Below are 17,622 nucleotides of genomic sequence, written 5' to 3' on the forward strand. Positions count from 1 at the left end.
TGATAAATATTGATCTGATAAAACCGCTGAGGCAGAAATATGAGCTGTGATGAATACAAAGAGTGGAGGAGAGCAGTTGCAGCTGCTCTCACTCACACCTAATTCTTACGAGTATGAGCGTGAACCTCGTCATAGTGGAGAGTGGATCGTGAGCTGCTGCTGAGCGAGGCACCAAAAATCAAACTCATTGATACGGGAAACAAAAGTGTTCAGAGTGCAACAATTAACTACCATTCAACAGGTGATCAGATGGAGGCGCATATAATGGAAAAAAAAAAAAAAAAAATATTACACTCACCAGGTATGAAGAGAAGTAAATGAAATGAAAAGGAGTGGAAATGATCAGAGCATGTGTGAAATTGGCAGGGGATACATGTGAAGTGCCTTCCTGGCCTTCTTTGCAGTTTTTTGATTTTCATGTGTGGCGTACAGACTTCACTTCAAATCGAGTTCCACAAATTGTTCTGCATGATTGCTTGAAAATTGAAAACTGCAGGGGAAAAAAAAAAAGTCTGGGACTGAATTCACACGATATCTCAAAACACAATTACAAGGCTTTTAACAGTTTGTGTCACGCAGACAGATCGACTCTGTGGCATCACACACAAGTTAGATGTTTGGCTCAAGCAAAAAAAAAAACAAAAAAAAACCCCACAACAAAACCCCAGTGCCAGACAGCAGCGTTCATTCTGTAAAGAGAGCGAGCACACAGAATAGACTGGCGAGGTCCCCGAGGAGCTGCTTCACTACCCTGCAGCTTTACACTTCAGCTGTGAGTGAACACAAAACGCATTACAGAGCAGCGGGCCGCGTGGACAGGCAGCAAAGTGTTTCTGCAGGACAAACACACACACACACAGGAGCTGTGATCACAAACTTAATTCTCATGCACAACAATTTTTTTTTATTCTTATTTTTAATAATCAAAACAGACAAATATACACACAGTGTGTTCTTGCAAAACCTAAAATCTGGTTAATCCTGTGCCCCCCCCATCAGAAAGAACTCTTCAGGATGCTCTAATGCTAATGAGAGTCTGGACGGACAGATTATTACTGTTCCTGAGATTTGGCGTGTTACTGCACACAGGAAACCAGGACAGACAAATCACTGCAACCACCTTAAGATTTCTTCCACATCCTCACTCCTGTCAGAAGCCAGCTGATGATAAAAGATTCATTTAGATCTCATTAACATGACGCCGGTGCAGCCAACAATACAAGTCGACAGAGCAAATCCCTTCCATTCATTGTTGGACCTGAAGTTCAAGCTGAAATTGCTTTCTTCTAAATTATCACGGCACCGAGTGTTCACGCACTGGAACCACAGTAAATGTAGCTACAGTCTGTTTCATTTGCATTTAATTATGGGTGGCTTTTACTCCCTTCATTCCAGGTCTCTGAATTGATCTGAACTGACTGTTTACGAGAGGGGGGGGGGCAAATGGCTGCAAGTAACATCAAGTGCAAATAGAAATGTCATATTGTTTAACACTACAGTACAAAAGTCCCTATCGGCTGCTATTCTGAGAGACTTCTCCTTAAAGCAGTTTACCAGTACACTGAAGTCAAACATGGGTGTCAACATTGATTAAAAGGAGTTCTGCAAGTTTCCTCAATATTCCTTTAAATGAAAAGACTTCCAGATGCCACGTTTATCTAGTCTGAGGTGGAGATTTCCACAGAAACCCGTCAGTGGTCCACCTGCACAGACACCTGTGGGTTTAATGGGACGTGTTAAAGGAATGATGGTTTGCTTTACGGTAGTTTTTTCAGGGAAAATAAAGTTGGATTGAATAACCGGGACACTCTTAGTATGGCGACTATAAGTCAGCTCGAGCTCCAAAGGTTACAATTCCTCTACACAACTGTATGGGGGGGAAATGAAGCAAACAAGCAAATACCAAAACTGCACTTGTGGCCGGCTCCAAAGGTTGTGTCTGTTGCCACAGATTCCCGTGTTAAAATGCCCAACTTTAAATTTAAAAAAAAAAACAAACAAAAAAAAAAAAAAAAAAAAAAAAAAAAAAAAAAAAGGTTTGGTAACCGGTGTCCCTGCTTCTGCCCACAGTATGGTGGTTCAATCTAACGTGACTCACATGGTGACATTTCATTAAGGCTTCAAACTGCAGCTTTGAGTCAAACGTTCATTTCTCCACAGAGTACATTTTGTTCTAAGCCCAGTTTTCCTCCAACCACACATATCAGTGAATCATGTAAGGATGTGCCTTACTAACCAAGCCAGCGCTGGCGTTAACTGGTAACACAAATATGGTGCGCTTGGTTAAAATAAAGTATCTGCATTCATATCATGTATGAATTACAAGTTTCTGCAAACAGGCGCGTTTCTTTTTGTTAGCGTCAAACTATTCTGCTCTGAAATGTTTTCCAAGTCAAAGCATGAGATCTGCCTACCAATGATTTCTCAAGCACAAACATCAGCCTGAAGAACCAAGTGCACACAAATTACATGTTCAAGCCTTTTTTCCCCTTTCACTCCATCGTCCCTTTTTACTCGTCCCCATCTGTTGTGCTTAGTTCCCGTCCTCATGGCTTCCCTCTGCTCGTTTTCATCCCCGCTGTGAGGTAGTGGAACTCCAGCTTCATTCTCATCTGCAAACCGACAGTCTGGACGACAACCACGGGTCAGGAAGTGAGTAAATGAATGTCTAAGAGGAGAAACGTCTATAAAACCCAACTTACCTGAGGAAGGCTGGCAGTCTTCCTCATTATCTCACTGTAATCAGAGTTATTGAAGATGTTCTTGTCCTGACCGGGGTCATCTGCTGACATGTACAACTCCCCAGCATGGACGTCAGACACATTCACCTGGATGGAGAGCGGGATGGATGATACAGACAAATTTAATCTGCTTCTCTCCGTCTCCAACATATTGTGAGACAAGATGGATGGATCCATCACGTTCAACTCCCCAGGCTGAGCCTAACGCGCTCACTCGGGGGAGAATACAGAGACCGATGCTGATGAAAGGAAGACGACCGTTATGCGGGATGAGTTTGTGGTTACCTACCTGAAATGTTTTGGGATTGAAGCCCAGCCACAGAGTGTACCTGTAGTCCCAGGTGCGCAGAGAGTAACCCATGATCTTTATGTCTTTGAGGTCAGGGAGGTCAGAGTTCTCCTAAGGGAAGAATTTGGAGTTTAAAGCATCTTTGAGCTGGAGAAATCTCATGCAGCGCTGTCAGATCTGCAGCTGCCAGCTCAAACTGCGAGCCAGCTGCAGACAGACTGCCAAACTCCTGCATACAGAGATTAACCTACAGCAGGAGCAGCACTGGCCTGGATACTTTAATACAACGACTGTGCTTGATGGCGGCTCCAGTACCCACACCCACACAAACGCCAGTGGCTGACCTCTGCAAATTCAGACATTTAACTACAAATTCATAATCAACTTATTAAAGCAGCATCAAGACACGTCTGTATTAATAACATGCCTGCCTTCTGCTCTGCAATTACTTCCACACTGATACAAAACTAATGAGTTAACCTTAGCTGGCTAATGAGAGCTTTTTTTCCCCCTTTTTTGAAACAAACTACCTACCTGTGGTGCATCAGCAGGGCGAGGATATTGGCTGAAAGCTACATCTTCTGGAGTCCTCTCGCTTCGCCCTTGTGGCGCAGCGTAGGCACGGTTTTCTCCTTCAGTACACAACTCCACCTGAAGGCAAGAAAACGGGCTAAACAGGTGAAGGGAGTAGATGTCGGGGGTAGTTGGATCACATTCATGCCTGCCATCTTTGGGCTTCGTTTGGTTTACTTTCTCATATTAACGCAACATCATTTGAACTCCGATCGCAATGACATTATGCTTTAAGCTGCAGATATTAGTTCAGGTACGGTGGGAGGCAAAGAGCTGCTTCACCACTAGAAGGTCCCGAGAAGGTGCTGTGCTTTCTCTTTAGACGAGCATGTTAGGCCCACTCATGGTTCTTAATTGGCTGCCTGATTATCCGTCTCTCTGTGTTAAGGAGTCCAGATGGAACGGCGACCTATCCGAATGATAGGGCACACCCTGTCAGCTCCGAAAGCCTCCAGGCTTCTGCAACCCTGCGTGGATAAGCAGTTAAGAAGATAGATGGATGGAGTTCTCTTCTGGTCTCGTTAGGCAGAGAGTGTAGTATGAACACAGTCTGAAGATCAATGAAAGCCGATTGTAGTAGTCCGGCGTGTTCGTAGTGAGAGGCTGCTAATGGACTCGTGTGAACCATTTCAGCTGTTTCGCATATGTGCCGACGAACTGTACAGCCTGGGAGTGGGAACGCCGTCACTTTTGCAGTGCGCAACAACAATGGTGAGAAAAATCTGAGGCCATTGCAGTGATATGAATGCAGAAGCACAGATTTACAGATTATGCAGAGGGAGCTGCTGCAACCCGGAGAAAACAGAGTTCTTCTATTGCAGCAGTGATGCAGAGGTTTGTCTGATTACAGCCACGCTTACTGCAACAATAGTAACATGTTAGCATTAAGCAGACATTCACAGCATCAATTTATTTTCAGTTTTAATAAACCTCAGAGGTTTTTTTTTTTTTTTTTTAAAGACTTATAGGCATCAGGAACTTCTACCAGCTGTGGTATTCTCCACTTTGAAGAAAAATCTAGCTCGAGATGAACACTTCAGGCGCTCATATCCAACTAAAGTCTCATTGACAGCACAAAGGTGCTGTCCCGAGCACACTGGTCTTTGAGGCTGATGGGAATATCATCTGTTTTGCAGGTAACCAGGTCAAAGCTGCAGACAGATTACAATTTGTTCTTGTGATTAGAAACATAGATTGAGGTTCATATCCTGATACCTGGAAAGAAATGTCAGGGCACTGCACGGGAACTTCGAGGCCAGCCAGGTAGGACACAGTAGGAAAGACATCCACCAGCTCCACCAGCCTACTTCTGACTTTGCCACCTAAGACAGATAAAAGTCACCCAATTACAGACGCCTTAAAAACGAAGCCAGTCAAGATCTCCACTACCATTTACTAAACATCCTCCACTTAAATTTCATGATTATTGCATCACTTGCATTTGAAGTAAAAGCTCTCTGGAGGCAAAATATCAAAGTGTATCCCTGTGTAAATCATTTTTAAGCTCTATATAGAAATCAAAGACTGTATTAATGTTAAACAAGCATATTATTAAATGCTTTTGTTTGGGGGGGGGGGTCTTACTTTTGATGCTGTGCACAGATTCCCTTAAGACGTCTATAAACGGGAAGGTTGATGTACCAGCTTCATTGCCACCAGGAACAAAGAAGATCAGAGGTACGCGTGTTGCGACATCAAAATTCGAGTATTTAGCCCATTCACCATGCTCACCCAGTGACCAACCTGCAGCAACAGAAACCCAGGAACACACAGTTCATTAAGACTCGGGCAAACCGGACACAAAGAAATTGATCAGTCTCAGTCATACAAATAATACTTTTCATTTAAGGCAACACATTTGACTGATGTTTGTCCCAGTCATGAAAATGACGGCATTTGACTGGGCTTTACGCAGTGATTCATCAAACAGTCACACAGAGGATTCAGTCTAGTGCTCTCAACTGAATGAGACATTAAAAGAGAACAGAGTTTTCCAGTCACAAAGCTGAAAAAAAACAAAAAACAAAAAAACAAAAAAAGGTAAGTGGTGCAGAGAAAGAGCTGAGGGTAGAGAGAGTAGAAAAAAAAACAAAAAAAAAAACAAAAAAAAACCTATGGGAACAAATCATGACACAATTTGCTGTTACAACAGTGCCATCTGGTGGTGCAAGATAAACATGACAAGCTCAATACACCATTTGTTTCATTTGCACAGAACACCTGATAAGATATTTTAGCAACTTATTTTTCTAAATGCTTAAAAAGAAGAAACAAAACAAACTGATTAACATTAGCTGCCTACATCTCATCCGGCTACACGTCTCCTCACCATGATCAGAGGTGAACACCACCATAGTGTTGTCTGCCAGCCCCAGCTCTTCCAGTGCACTGAGCAGCCGACCAACTTGAGCATCCATATATGACACTGCAGCATAGTAGTGCTGACGGATACGCAGCTGGAACACAGGATATAAAACACTACAGTGTTGCTGTTCGCTTCAGGAGGAACAACCACGGTAACCAAACTGGAGGTGCTGAGAGCAGCTGGTTCATACCTGGAAGTCTTTTGGTATAGAGCCGTAGGGGAAGCTAATGTTGAGTTTTTGCACATCCTCTCTCTTCCTTATATCCGTCCAGGGGTTGTAGGCCACAGTGGGAAGGCGTTCAGGGACATCTGGGTCGGGGGCCAGAGTCATTTGGTCTAGAGGATACAGGGTCAGGTATTCCTGTGGAAAAATCTCAGAATTATTTCTGATTCGGGTTTTCTGACACTCCCTGGCCTTTGACCCACCACAAGACATCGATCTCATTGGTTTTTATTGCGTTGCAGTTGTACTTTATTGTTTTCAATATTCTTATAGGCTTCTTTTGTCCAAATGAGCATTACTGTTAAGCAGCAGAACAACATCTTCCACTCTTCACACACTGAGCCACCTTTGTGCTAAGGACAGGCTGTTCCCTGAGGGGCTGAGGACTAACTGAATTGCATAGAGTATACCATCAGTGAGTTACTGTTTGTGGTGTGAATAACCCAGATTCCATCAGCAGTCGTTACGTTTCTTTTCAGTGCTGCCAATCAGACTTTGACTGCTCACTCCAGGACTGTGCAAACTCATAAATCAGTCAGTATGAGTGAAATATTCAACTAAATGCTTTCTGTAGTCAGGTCTTACAAAACTCCAAGACTTAGCAAGTATAGTAGAGTAATAAAATATTAAGCAACTGAAATAAAATTAGTAGTATCTTGTTAAAAACACTGCTCTGAGTCGAGGTTCAATACATCATGTTGATCTTGGTCAACTCATTCAAAGTAAGAGCTACAATAGTGATATAAAGTGCAATCAATAAGCTCCACACTTATTCAAAATGCTTCTGATGTCCCTTTTATCTTCTTCAAGGTTATCGTCTCGTGAAGCTATACAGCACTCCCAGCTCTCCTGCTGCTACAGACCATATCTAACATATTTGTGACGTGCTCCTTCACTGTGTCAAGGACAGCAGCGAGATCCTTTGTTTGAACAGCAGGTTGCTACAGTTCAGGTCGTCTGCACAAACCTTTTCCCTTTGACAGCTTAGATCAGAATTGCCTGACCCTCGAGGGCGAATTCATGGTGCACAACCATGTGAATGTCAAAAACACCAGGCATGCTTCATGCTTCTCCTGAGCCGATGCATCTCCTTCAGGCTCAGTGAACTGCAGTTTCACCCGTGGACTGCAGGCAAAGACTCAAATCTGATCCTTGACATTAAAGTTGACATGATTGTGCATGTTTTTATAAGGACAATGAGCCTTTCAATCAAACCGCATCATTCAGTGAGTTCACTGACGGGGACTATTCTTGCACACAGCGGCTCATTATCCACCATTTGGAAATACTTCAGATTTAGGGCAAGCGTTACTAACCAACAACAAATCACATAAAGAAAGCTGCAGAGTTGCGTCTGCAACACACAGCAACAAACACCAATCAAACTGCCACCAGTGCAGTGGTTGCTTATGGCTGTGTTCATAAACACAAGCCGCACAGCTCGTCACTCCATCGACCTCACAAAGACCCACGGAAATCACCGCCACAATCACGTCCACTAAACACGGTGAATCTGAAGGCTTCAGGGAAGCTGTCAACTCACAGAACAAAAGATTAGTTTCACCCGGCCTGAGTGCGTTCGCAACTTTATTTAGAAACATGTTTAAACACCAGGACGGCACCACAGTGCAAAAATGAAAGCAGTGACCCGTTTATTTCACTTTGTGCAATTTTTTTATTTATATTTTCCTTCAGGGATTGACTGAATTTAGCATTTGCACATTAGAAGGAATGCAGCACAGCAACATTTGCTATTTGTCACTACAAATAAGAATAATCATAATAAATATTCAGGATCTCAATATAGATCAAAGTAATGGGGATAATCATGTTGGCCATAATGGTGCAGCTCTACTCCTCAGTGCTTAATATAAGAGGATTCATCTGACTTATAAAGTCTTAGTTCAAGTCAGAAACTGAGTTATGTGAAACCTGCAAACATTAAGTGACTGGACTGAAGAAGAGTCACCGGGAAGTCATATCAATACTTTGTAACTGTAGTGATGTAGCTAACCAACATGTACAGTAGAGTTCAAGCAGTCCAGAGGAACAGTGGGAATGGATAATAAGTGACAAACCTGTGGAATCCTAAAAGGTATATGCGGCTTATGAAAACCCACAGCCAAGAAGAAAGGATCGTCATCGTTGACTCGACTCTTCAGTAACCTCACCGCCTCCTCTGTGCTCTCCAGGTCAGGGAGGGTTCCCCCAGGCTGCTCGCTCACATTCACAGCACAGAGCAAGTTGACGTGGAGTTTCCCATCCTTCCCTTTACACATCTGGAAACAACGTTTGTATGAAAATTATGTGACATCTGAAGTTGTGTTGTGGCCACAAAGACTCCAGAATCGACTTGCTTATGTACCAATGTCTTTGGGCTCTGCTGTACTTTAAGTAACATCTTTAGCTGCTAGAAGCAGTTTGATACCCAGTGTAGATGATGCGTTTAGAGGTTTTGTTGAAAACAGTTTTCAGTCATAAATAGAATCAAAGTTCTGCCACAGAAAAGAGTCACAAGGAAATGAGTTAGCACTTTATACTCCCAGTTCCTTTTTTTCTAAACCAATTTAGATCCCTGGAATTTTGGTTCGATGGATGAAATAAGGTCTGTGCTCAACACAGACGTTTAGATATTTCCAGGTTTAAGTTGACAACTGAAAATAAGTAAATAACACACTTGGGAATGCTAAAACTTCTCCAGCTGCCCGGACAATGGGACATGACACTGCATGTGTGGCCCAGGAGGTAACTGGTTGGTAGCGTGTATTCTGACACAGGTGAATTATTCCCTGAGGGGGTTGCTCTCGGAAACTGATGAATCACGGTGTGCTAAAGGATCATTAACATTGAGAAACAGGCTCTCCATTTGAAAGGCTCCTTTTATAATCAACACGGTGAAAGTCGTACCTTTTTTTTCTCATATGTGAATGAAGGTGGGTGATAGGCTGGGATGGACCAGCTGTAAGGATAGTCGTCAGTATTGTTGGAGGCAATGCCTACAGAGTGAAAAAAACAACCATTATTTTCACAGCTATTCTACTGGAAAGTGGTGCATGTGCAGTTCTTTGTGGATTTCCATTCAAAATGCACCTAATTAAACCTACCTGGGTGAAACACCTTGCCCGCAGACATAGTGAAGTACCCTTGAGATTTAAAGTACTGTGGCAGAGTCGTGTAGTTTCCAGAATGGACTCTCCAGTAGGAGTTGAAGTCATAGAGCCTGGTTGTGTCCGGTCTGCGACTGGTTAACATGGATACCCGACTGGGACCGCACACAGCTTGCTGAGAGAGGAAAAGAGAGATCCATTGAGGTTAAGCAATGCAGTTCAATTCACCACAGCTAACACGAACAATGCAACTGACCTGCGCAAAGGCATTGAGAAAGACTTGGCCTCTGGATGCCAGCTGGTCAATGTTGGGCGATTTAGCCACCGGATCCCCATAGCACCCCAGAGATGTCCGCAAATCATCTGCCATGATGAAAAGGACATTTTTCCTCTCTGAAAGCAAACACAATCACAGATTACTCACTTTCTCTCCAAGCCCTCAAATCAGCCACGGAGCGATATGGCACAGTTTCCAGGAAGAGTCACACTAATGTGGGGGTGTACCATTATTCTAGTAAACTTAAAGTAAGCGCATTTAAACATCCAAGAACAGAAACTTAAAAATTGAACCTGAAAATAAGCTGGACGCGAAAAACATACCAAACAAAGCGCCATTCAGTTGGTAAATTAAATTAAACTAACAGCCAACAGTAGCACCAGCCACTGAGTCAATAAATATTCTGCACTCATTACAGCCAATATAAGTTAACCAAGTTACAGTCATTAGAAAGTCTATGAAGTTTTGCTAGCAGCAATCAGATTACACCTGAAGTCCAAACCCCACCTACCTCTCCCCGCGGCAGCAGGATACGTCGACGTGTGAAGGACCAGCAGGAAAAAACACTTCAGGACAAATATGTCCATTTTAGAGGAGCCAAAAACGGCTATAGCGTGATATCCTGACGTTAGCCTCCTGCTGTTCAAACTTCCGTCCTGCGCACTCCCGTCAAAACAAAACAGCGTGCCCGTTTGAGTGATTTAATTACTTCCTGATTGACCAGCTGTCACTCTTCATTGGCTATTTCAGCTACGGCCTCGGCGCCCGCGGCTCATTTGACGAGTTCAGTCACGTGTCAGTCATATTAAATGTCCCGCTGAATACCAGCACCCAGTCTAATTAAAATGAGATGATAGCCGCAGTCTAATGAAACTTTTGCGTTGTAACAAATCAGTTACGTCCCGAGTATCAGCCAGTCAGCCTGCGTGTAGCTTCATTTGTACAACAGGCTCAGAATAAAGAAAATGAAGTTTAATTACAGAGCCGTGAAAACAACTGAGGAGTAAGTAGCCCTAAAAGAGTTAAAAGAAATTCTCAGCTTTCATTTTCACAGAATAAATAGGGGCGATGATCTCTATCCGTTAAATTTACATTAACGTAACTGAAGAATAGGAGGCGAGTGAGAGGTCTCACTCCGCACATTGTTGACTTCCGCAAATTAACCGAATTACCAACAATAAGAAAGAAACTGCTGTTGATGGTACCAGAGCCAAAGAAGAAAGATCTGCCTACAAACAGAACGAAAGCTGAAGTGTTTGGAGTGTTGCGGGAAAAAACAATTTCAAATATACATATTTATTTATTTATTTTGCAAAATCTATATGGAACATTCTCTGAAAGCTACTGTTTGCTAAGTGTGAGAGAAAAAAACGCCCAAAGTCATTGTTTTGCCGTTACAGTTATTTAATTATTGAATAAACAACTCAAAAAGCAAACAAACATGAGAGTTACTATAAAAAGTTGTAGCCACAGCTGCCCTAACTGTAGCTGCCTCCACCAGTGTGTGAATGTGAGAGTGAATGAATAGTGGAATTGTAAAGCGCTTTGAGGGTCTCGAAAAGCGCTATATAAATGCAATCCATTATTATTATAATTATTATTATTATTAAAAATAACCAGATCTATTTTTTTAATTTACATGTTTTTGTTTTGTTTGTTTTTGTTTTCAGATATATTAGCTAACCACCACTCGAATCACCTGAAGTCTGATATTAAAAATGCATAATAATAATCATAAATCCAAAATAATAAAACTACATAAATAAATAAACCAACTGGAAACTATATAAACAGGAGAATGAATACTAAAGTCAATAAGTACAAATACAAATATCAATTTATTAAATATTACAGATAATGAAATGAAAACAATGTTAATATACATTCTTAATGTTATCTTACATGCATTTAATAGCATATTTGTTATTTAATAATATTTATTTTTGAGTCGGAGTGATAACATCGTGTACAATACACGATCTTCGAAGCAGCGACACTGAACATGGCGGACACGAGCGCCAAACGTCTACTCGACAGCGATAAAACTGGTGAACCAGCTCCAGACGTCAAGAGGGGGAAAACTGACAATGAGAATGGGCGAGAAGATGGAAATGAGTCGGTCCAGGAAAATGTCCTGTCTGGGTTCAAAACCTCAAGCGTGTTGAGTGACTCCGCCCGAGAGAAAAACATCTTTATCCACGGAAAGGTAGCGTTGTTGCAAAGTTAGCTACCGTTGCTCAGTGTACAGACCATATGCAGCTATTTCTTACTTGTAACTATTGTTACAGAGTTGCAAGCGGCGTTTTAAAGGAAGCCGTTTTTGAAAGTGGCTTTTGAATGATTTGTAAGGAACTGTACGACACTAGCTTCCGGTTTGACCTTTCAAAATAATAGTCATTTGTTTTGTTTTTGTTTTTTGCAAACCAGGCCTGATAGGAACTTTGATCTTATGGTATCTTACTATGATCTTAAGGTTGCAGATCAGGATGCTGTGGTTATCCTTGAAAAGACCCCGATCAGAGAAGACTCACTGGCTGAGCTCTTTAGTGGTTCCACACTCAAACTGGAGATGAAAAACGACATCTACAGCACATATCGGCTCCAGGCTCCCCCTCATCTCAATGGTATGCTACCCCACTAGTAAACTGTCTGAATGTTATGTGATGTCAGTCAGATAACCTGCGTGTTTCTGTTATACAGAGATTAAGACCACAGTGGTGTGTCCAGCCACTGAGAAGCATATAAAGAAATACCAGCGTAAGGAGAGTTTCCTGGTCGAGGAAACGGAGGAAAACTATAAGAATATTACTCTACCCCACATTGTGAAGCAGAGTTTTAGTGTGCAGGTCAGTCTCTTTGGAGTACCTCTTCTGCTCCAGTCTGCTCTTTGGAGTGCACATTGCTCACTTTTCCCTGATTTTTACCTTGCAGTGGGTTTACAACATCTTGGAGAAGAAGGCAGAGGCTGAAAGGATCGTTTATGAAGATCCAGATCCTGACGTCGGCTTTGTCCTCCTTCCGGATTTCAAGTGGGACCAAAAACAGGTCAGAGGCCACTAATGTTGACACTGCTTCACTGACTTTAAAACCTCTTGATCAACCAGAATAAACTAGAACATGATTTTACACTAAAGCTCTGGCATGTTTTGCAGACCTCATTTCTATGCAGACAATCATATATTTACATTTACAGTGGCACAAACACTATTCTTCTGCACCTCTGTAATATTTCATTTAACATTGCATGACAACTCCAGGCTGGAGCATTTTAACATTATAATATACATTTAGATGCAAAGTGGTAAGATTGGAAAGAATGTTCTTGAGCACAAAAGCCCAAAATGGAGTGCACCAATGTGCTTATGGAACACCTTCATGCAATATTCCCTTTATTGAAAAATAAGTAAATAAATCACAGTCTGCCATTATTTGTATGATTAACACAATTAGACTGATCGATCTACAGTTTTCCTTAATGATTGTGATAAATGGTAATATCTCAAACCTGATGTGTCTTTTGAAAATGAAACTTTGGAGAAAGTAACTTATTTGTGTTTTATGATGAACTTGCCCTACGCTGGTTATGAAGAGGACATACAGTGTAACTGATATAGTAAGTCTTTTGGCTTAAGGCTTTATGTTAAGAGTGTAAATTTACACAGTATATGTGCAGGTGTGATTAAACCTGCACATATACTGGCCTGCAGAGGGCAACTTCATAGAAATCTATGGAAAAATGGCCCTGAGTTCCCACTTCTGTGACCTCAGAAAAACCTTCCTAATGACATTTTTGGGCGGAGTCGCTTTTTTCAGGTCATAGTAACTAAACCATGGGACTCTGCTAACAATGGCACTGGCTAGCTTGGTTAGCAAGGCAAGTTCTGGCTAGTGAAAAACTTCCGTAGAATGTACTCGTACGTTACAGTTCAGCGAATATACAAGAAAAAGCATCTGCCTGTCAATTAAAGTTGCCACAGCACCAATACTGCATAACTTAATACAATCCTTAATGCAATTTAAACTGGTTAGCTATATAGAAATTCACTCCCTTGCTCTGAAATTGTATTCTCTAACATGGGGTCACTGTGGATTAACTCTTTAGTGAGCCAGCTTCAAGCAGCCATTCAAAGAAGCTTCATTTTTCAGCCTCTGGAGCTTTTTACTCAAAAGCTTACTGGATGGCGAGTTCTTGGATTTTTAGACCACTTAACAGCCTCAGCACATCTGTCTTCTTTCAGGTGGATGATTTGTACCTCATTGCAATAGCACATCAGAGAGACATCAAGAGCCTTCGAGATCTGACATCAGAGCATGTCCCGCTGCTGCAGAACATCTTCCAGAAAGGAAAGGTGGGATTAAAGTGATCCTCAGGTCTCAGTTAAAGAAAGCTATATGCATATCAATCATCTTTACTCAATGTGGCTTCATTCATTCTCTGCGATGATATCTGTGTAAATTAGGAAGCCATCCTCCAGCGCTACAACCTTCCAGCCAGTAAGCTGAGAGTCTACCTGCACTACCAGCCCTCCTATTACCACCTGCATGTCCACTTCACCAAGCTGGGCTATGACGCGCCGGGCTGCGGTGTGGAGCGAGCCCATCTCATCGCTGATGTCATCCAGAACCTCCAGTCAGACCCCCAGTATTACAAAACACGGACACTCTACTTCCCCCTGAGGGCAGATGATGGACTGCTCAGTAAGTTCAAGGAGGCAGGGAGGCTGTAATGAACTAAACTCAGAGCACCATCCACCGCTTCTCTCTCTCCATCCAAACCGTGAGCTTTACAGCTTTTTTTTTGTTTTGTTTTTGAATGCTATCAGTTGGCTTGACATGCTAATGTTCACGCTACTCCAGCCCATAACTTTTAATCCATATCAAATATTGTCTCTGTAAACTGGATCATCCTTTAATGCCAGTTCACAGCTCTGTTCATTATGTTGTAGAACAACGTTATTGACACTCTGATCCGGTTTGTAGTCTGTTTTTATGACTTTTCTGTTTTTTCAAAAGTAATTTGTATATTTCTGATGGGGTTTTTTTGTAGTCATGTCAGAAATTGTTATTAGTCTTGTTGTGATTAAAAACACAACAGTAGATGAAGCATTTTTTAATCAGTGTGTTTGATGTGCTTTTTGACTGAATGTTGTCAACTAAATTAAAGTACGTTTGGTTTCTAACTCTTTAATAAAATGTATTAAGTTTGCAGTGTTGGTTTCAATAATCCCTCAAAGACATAATTGGTTTATTATAACCAGGCCTATTATTCTTGCCTTATTTTCTGACATAATGAACAGAGGGGGTTACACCAAGCTCTGGGATAAGATCTATACGGACAATTTTAAACTGTGAATCATGGAAAGCTAAACTGGTACAGTCCAAGAGCCCAACTAATACCAACAACCAAAATTAGCTTTTAGCTGCTGCATCTGTATCTGCATTTATAATGACTGATATGTCAAAAATTAAAATGCAAAGAAGCCTTTGAAGAAACCCATGCAAGCATGTTGTGATGGTTGATGTTGCACATTTTGTCCAACAGGGGGCATTCTATAGCTTCACTGTTGGCAGCGTGTTTGGACATGCTTCTTTATCATATCACTGGAATACATGTATAACAGCAGAGAATCCAAAGCCACAGTTCCTCAGCTGCTGCACTAGATGGTAGTATAAATCCTACGATGATAAGACATTCTTGTGCATGTGCTAGACTGTAAAACTAACTCTCCAGTCTGGGTAATATCATGAGTCTCACTTTTTTCTCACTTTGTCATAAAAGAAAGCAAATTATAAAACCTTCTTTTGCATATAAACACAACCACTTTTAACCAAAATACGCAATGAAGTTGCACTTCGTTCATTTTCTGTCATATATACACTTTAACAGTGTTGATGTCCATATTAAACAATGTTTCAAGTGGTGAGGTCAGTGCATCTACAGTAGAAGTAATCCTGAAGGTCAGGCTTCAGACTGCTCGAAACTCTCAGTTTAAAGCGACCGAACCTTCTGTTTGAGAGGAGCACCCAGTTAGAGGAGGCTCCATGAACTGGGGGGGCGGGTCTACCAAGGCCCAGTATGAGACAAATAAAGATTATATCGAATTGTCATACAAAGCTGCTGTAGCATTCCGAGAATAAAAATAATACACACACAATGAAAAATGGAGCTAGCAATAAGCATAGCAGGTTCTCTTTAACTTAACACCACATACATACTTTTGGATCTGAAGTACTGCGCTCATTTGAACCTGTGCCTCGTAGCTACACCTGTGTCTCCCCTTCAGCCCCGCTGACAGTCGGAGCTGTATAATGCGAGTTTGTACACACACACCTCAGTTTGCCTCTGAGCTGCTGTGACTTTGTTAAAAGATCATTTCTTGCAGACATAATTTTCTTATCTGATCTAAAGTCAGCTGGGCGGTGTTCAGTTCGTGCTTAAGGTGCGTTCAAGTGTCCCTTGGAAAAATGCGAATTGATCAACAGCAACGATACTACACCGTCCTGTGATTTGTTCCTTAGCCTAGCAACCAGTCTACTGGGACCCACGTCAAAGACCATTTAGTGGTTTGTTCAGCCTTAATAAGTTACAGCCTGTGTTTAACAGAAACTTGACGGGGAAGCTGTTTAATGTAACTTGATCCTAATCCTCTCATTATTGTCTAACTGTCTGTTTCGAAAGCTTTTCCAGGTTTTTTTCTTTTAAGTATACTAATAGAATTCATGGGTTACATGCTTGAGTTGGTTTTAACGTTATTAACCACAGGCACGCTGGACTGTGTGTACTCTTGTTTTGTTCAGTAAACACCTATCCTGGAAAAAGCACAAGGATCGCTGCTGAATGGACGTATTACGACATATCCAGTAGAGTGCATGTTTTTGCTTTTGTGTAAGGGCAATTAGAGCATTTCCACATTGAGAACACCCAGAGGAAATCTTCCACAAAGGCATCAAAACCCGCTAATTAAATACCCCGAGAACCGGTTAACGCCTCTTTATTTCCTGAACCCAACCTAGGATAGCATTAGCAGGAAGATATCACTGTAGTGTAGGTCGCTATTAAACTTTATATATATTTATATATTAAAAAATAGGATTGGAGTGTAAACCTAAACACTAATGATTTGTTGGTGAGACGGGATTGCGGAGTTTCCGTGGTGTCTCCTGAACGCAGCATCACGGAGCTGAGGACGCCAGCCCACGACTGAGACAAATAATCCAATCATTAGTCCAGTGACGGCGCAGATGTCTTGGTTTCAGTATCTGAGGGATGACTTCACCCTGAGGCCGTTTGAGATTCAGCAGACACAGTGAGTATCCCCGCAACGGCTACAAGCTTTCCCGGCCAACTGTGCGTCATCTCTGGGACTCTTCAGCTTTGTTTTGCCCGGAGATGGAGATGTCTGATTGGTAGTAATCGATACATGTGCTTGTTACAGTGTGCCGGACACGCTGCTGTGCTTGTTTGTGTGTGAACTGAATTAGTTGAGGGGATAAAACGTTTTATTTTAGTTTTTCCTCTTTGGGCTCTGATTTGCAGACAGCACTGTAGGTGGGCTGTAATTATTCTTTGGAGTTCCTGAAGTCCTTTTACTTAGTTTTTAGGTATTTTTTTTTGTTTTTTGCTGGTGTTTCAACTACATTCTGTTTTGGATTAGTGTGTAACGTTGGCTAAACTGGAAGCAGGTTGGTGGTAATCCCCCTAAAAATCAACTTTGGTCAGGCACTTTTTCCATCACATGATTTAACACCAGCAAAGCTGTTCTGGTTCTTTCAAAGATTGCCACTTGTTGTTATCTATTGTGAAACATTCTGGGACCATTAAGATGCATTTGAGGTTTTAATCTATTCTCCAAGTAAGTTTTCAGTGAACTAGTTTTAATTGGCTAACCTGTCAAAAGGACCCTGGTTATAAGCAGCAGCTGATCTTTTCTCCTTCAGCAGCTCAGTGCCTGTGATTCATCCATGCACCGCCTCTCATGCAAGGTTTCCATATAATTCATTTACTGTAGCCTTTAAAGGCATATTAGGCCTATTGTCCTGATCAGTC

At 41.8% G+C, this 17,622-nt stretch overlaps 3 protein-coding genes across 5 annotated transcripts in view; 2 read left to right on the plus strand and 1 right to left on the minus strand.

Annotated features, from left to right (window-relative positions):
- Nucleotides 1-290: 290 nt before the first annotated feature.
- On the minus strand, nucleotides 291-10,624 carry ids (iduronate 2-sulfatase). 2 transcript variants are annotated; one of them, XM_005933236.3, is made up of 13 exons: nucleotides 10,087-10,624; nucleotides 9,555-9,691; nucleotides 9,296-9,473; nucleotides 9,099-9,187; nucleotides 8,270-8,470; nucleotides 6,159-6,329; nucleotides 5,933-6,059; nucleotides 5,188-5,346; nucleotides 4,819-4,925; nucleotides 3,565-3,681; nucleotides 3,031-3,141; nucleotides 2,703-2,828; nucleotides 292-2,627 (listed from the first exon to the last, which is right to left on the minus strand). In XM_005933236.3, exons 1-13 carry the CDS (start codon nucleotides 10,160-10,162, stop codon nucleotides 2,547-2,549), a joined length of 1,680 nt encoding a protein of 559 aa, XP_005933298.1. In that variant the 5' UTR covers nucleotides 10,163-10,624; the 3' UTR covers nucleotides 292-2,546. The 2 variants fall into 2 exon arrangements, with proteins under 2 accessions (XP_042081027.1, XP_005933298.1); XM_042225093.1 differs by lacking the exon at nucleotides 10,087-10,624 and having other exon boundaries at nucleotides 291-2,627; nucleotides 9,551-9,660.
- Nucleotides 10,625-11,577: 953 nt separating this feature from the next.
- dcps (decapping enzyme, scavenger) lies at nucleotides 11,578-14,302 on the plus strand. The gene is made up of 6 exons (XM_005933237.2): nucleotides 11,578-11,781; nucleotides 12,049-12,199; nucleotides 12,276-12,421; nucleotides 12,507-12,620; nucleotides 13,814-13,924; nucleotides 14,036-14,302. Exons 1-6 carry the CDS (start codon nucleotides 11,578-11,580, stop codon nucleotides 14,300-14,302), a joined length of 993 nt encoding a protein of 330 aa, XP_005933299.1.
- A 9-nt stretch (nucleotides 14,303-14,311) lies between these two features.
- zgc:66433 (uncharacterized protein LOC321250 homolog) overlaps nucleotides 14,312-17,622 on the plus strand; it is a 52,801-nt gene continuing 49,490 nt past the window's right edge. For both annotated transcript variants that reach the window (XM_005933238.3, XM_042225099.1), the window contains exon 1: nucleotides 14,312-16,882. In XM_005933238.3, coding sequence (XP_005933300.1) covers nucleotides 16,818-16,882 — 65 coding nt within the window. In that variant the 5' untranslated portion in view covers nucleotides 14,312-16,817. The remainder of the gene's footprint in view (nucleotides 16,883-17,622) is intronic.

This window comes from Haplochromis burtoni, unplaced genomic scaffold, assembly GCF_018398535.1.
Source record: "Haplochromis burtoni strain Fernald_Lab_line unplaced genomic scaffold, NCSU_Asbu1 Contig_159, whole genome shotgun sequence".
In the NCBI taxonomy this organism is placed as follows: domain Eukaryota; kingdom Metazoa; phylum Chordata; class Actinopteri; order Cichliformes; family Cichlidae; genus Haplochromis; species Haplochromis burtoni.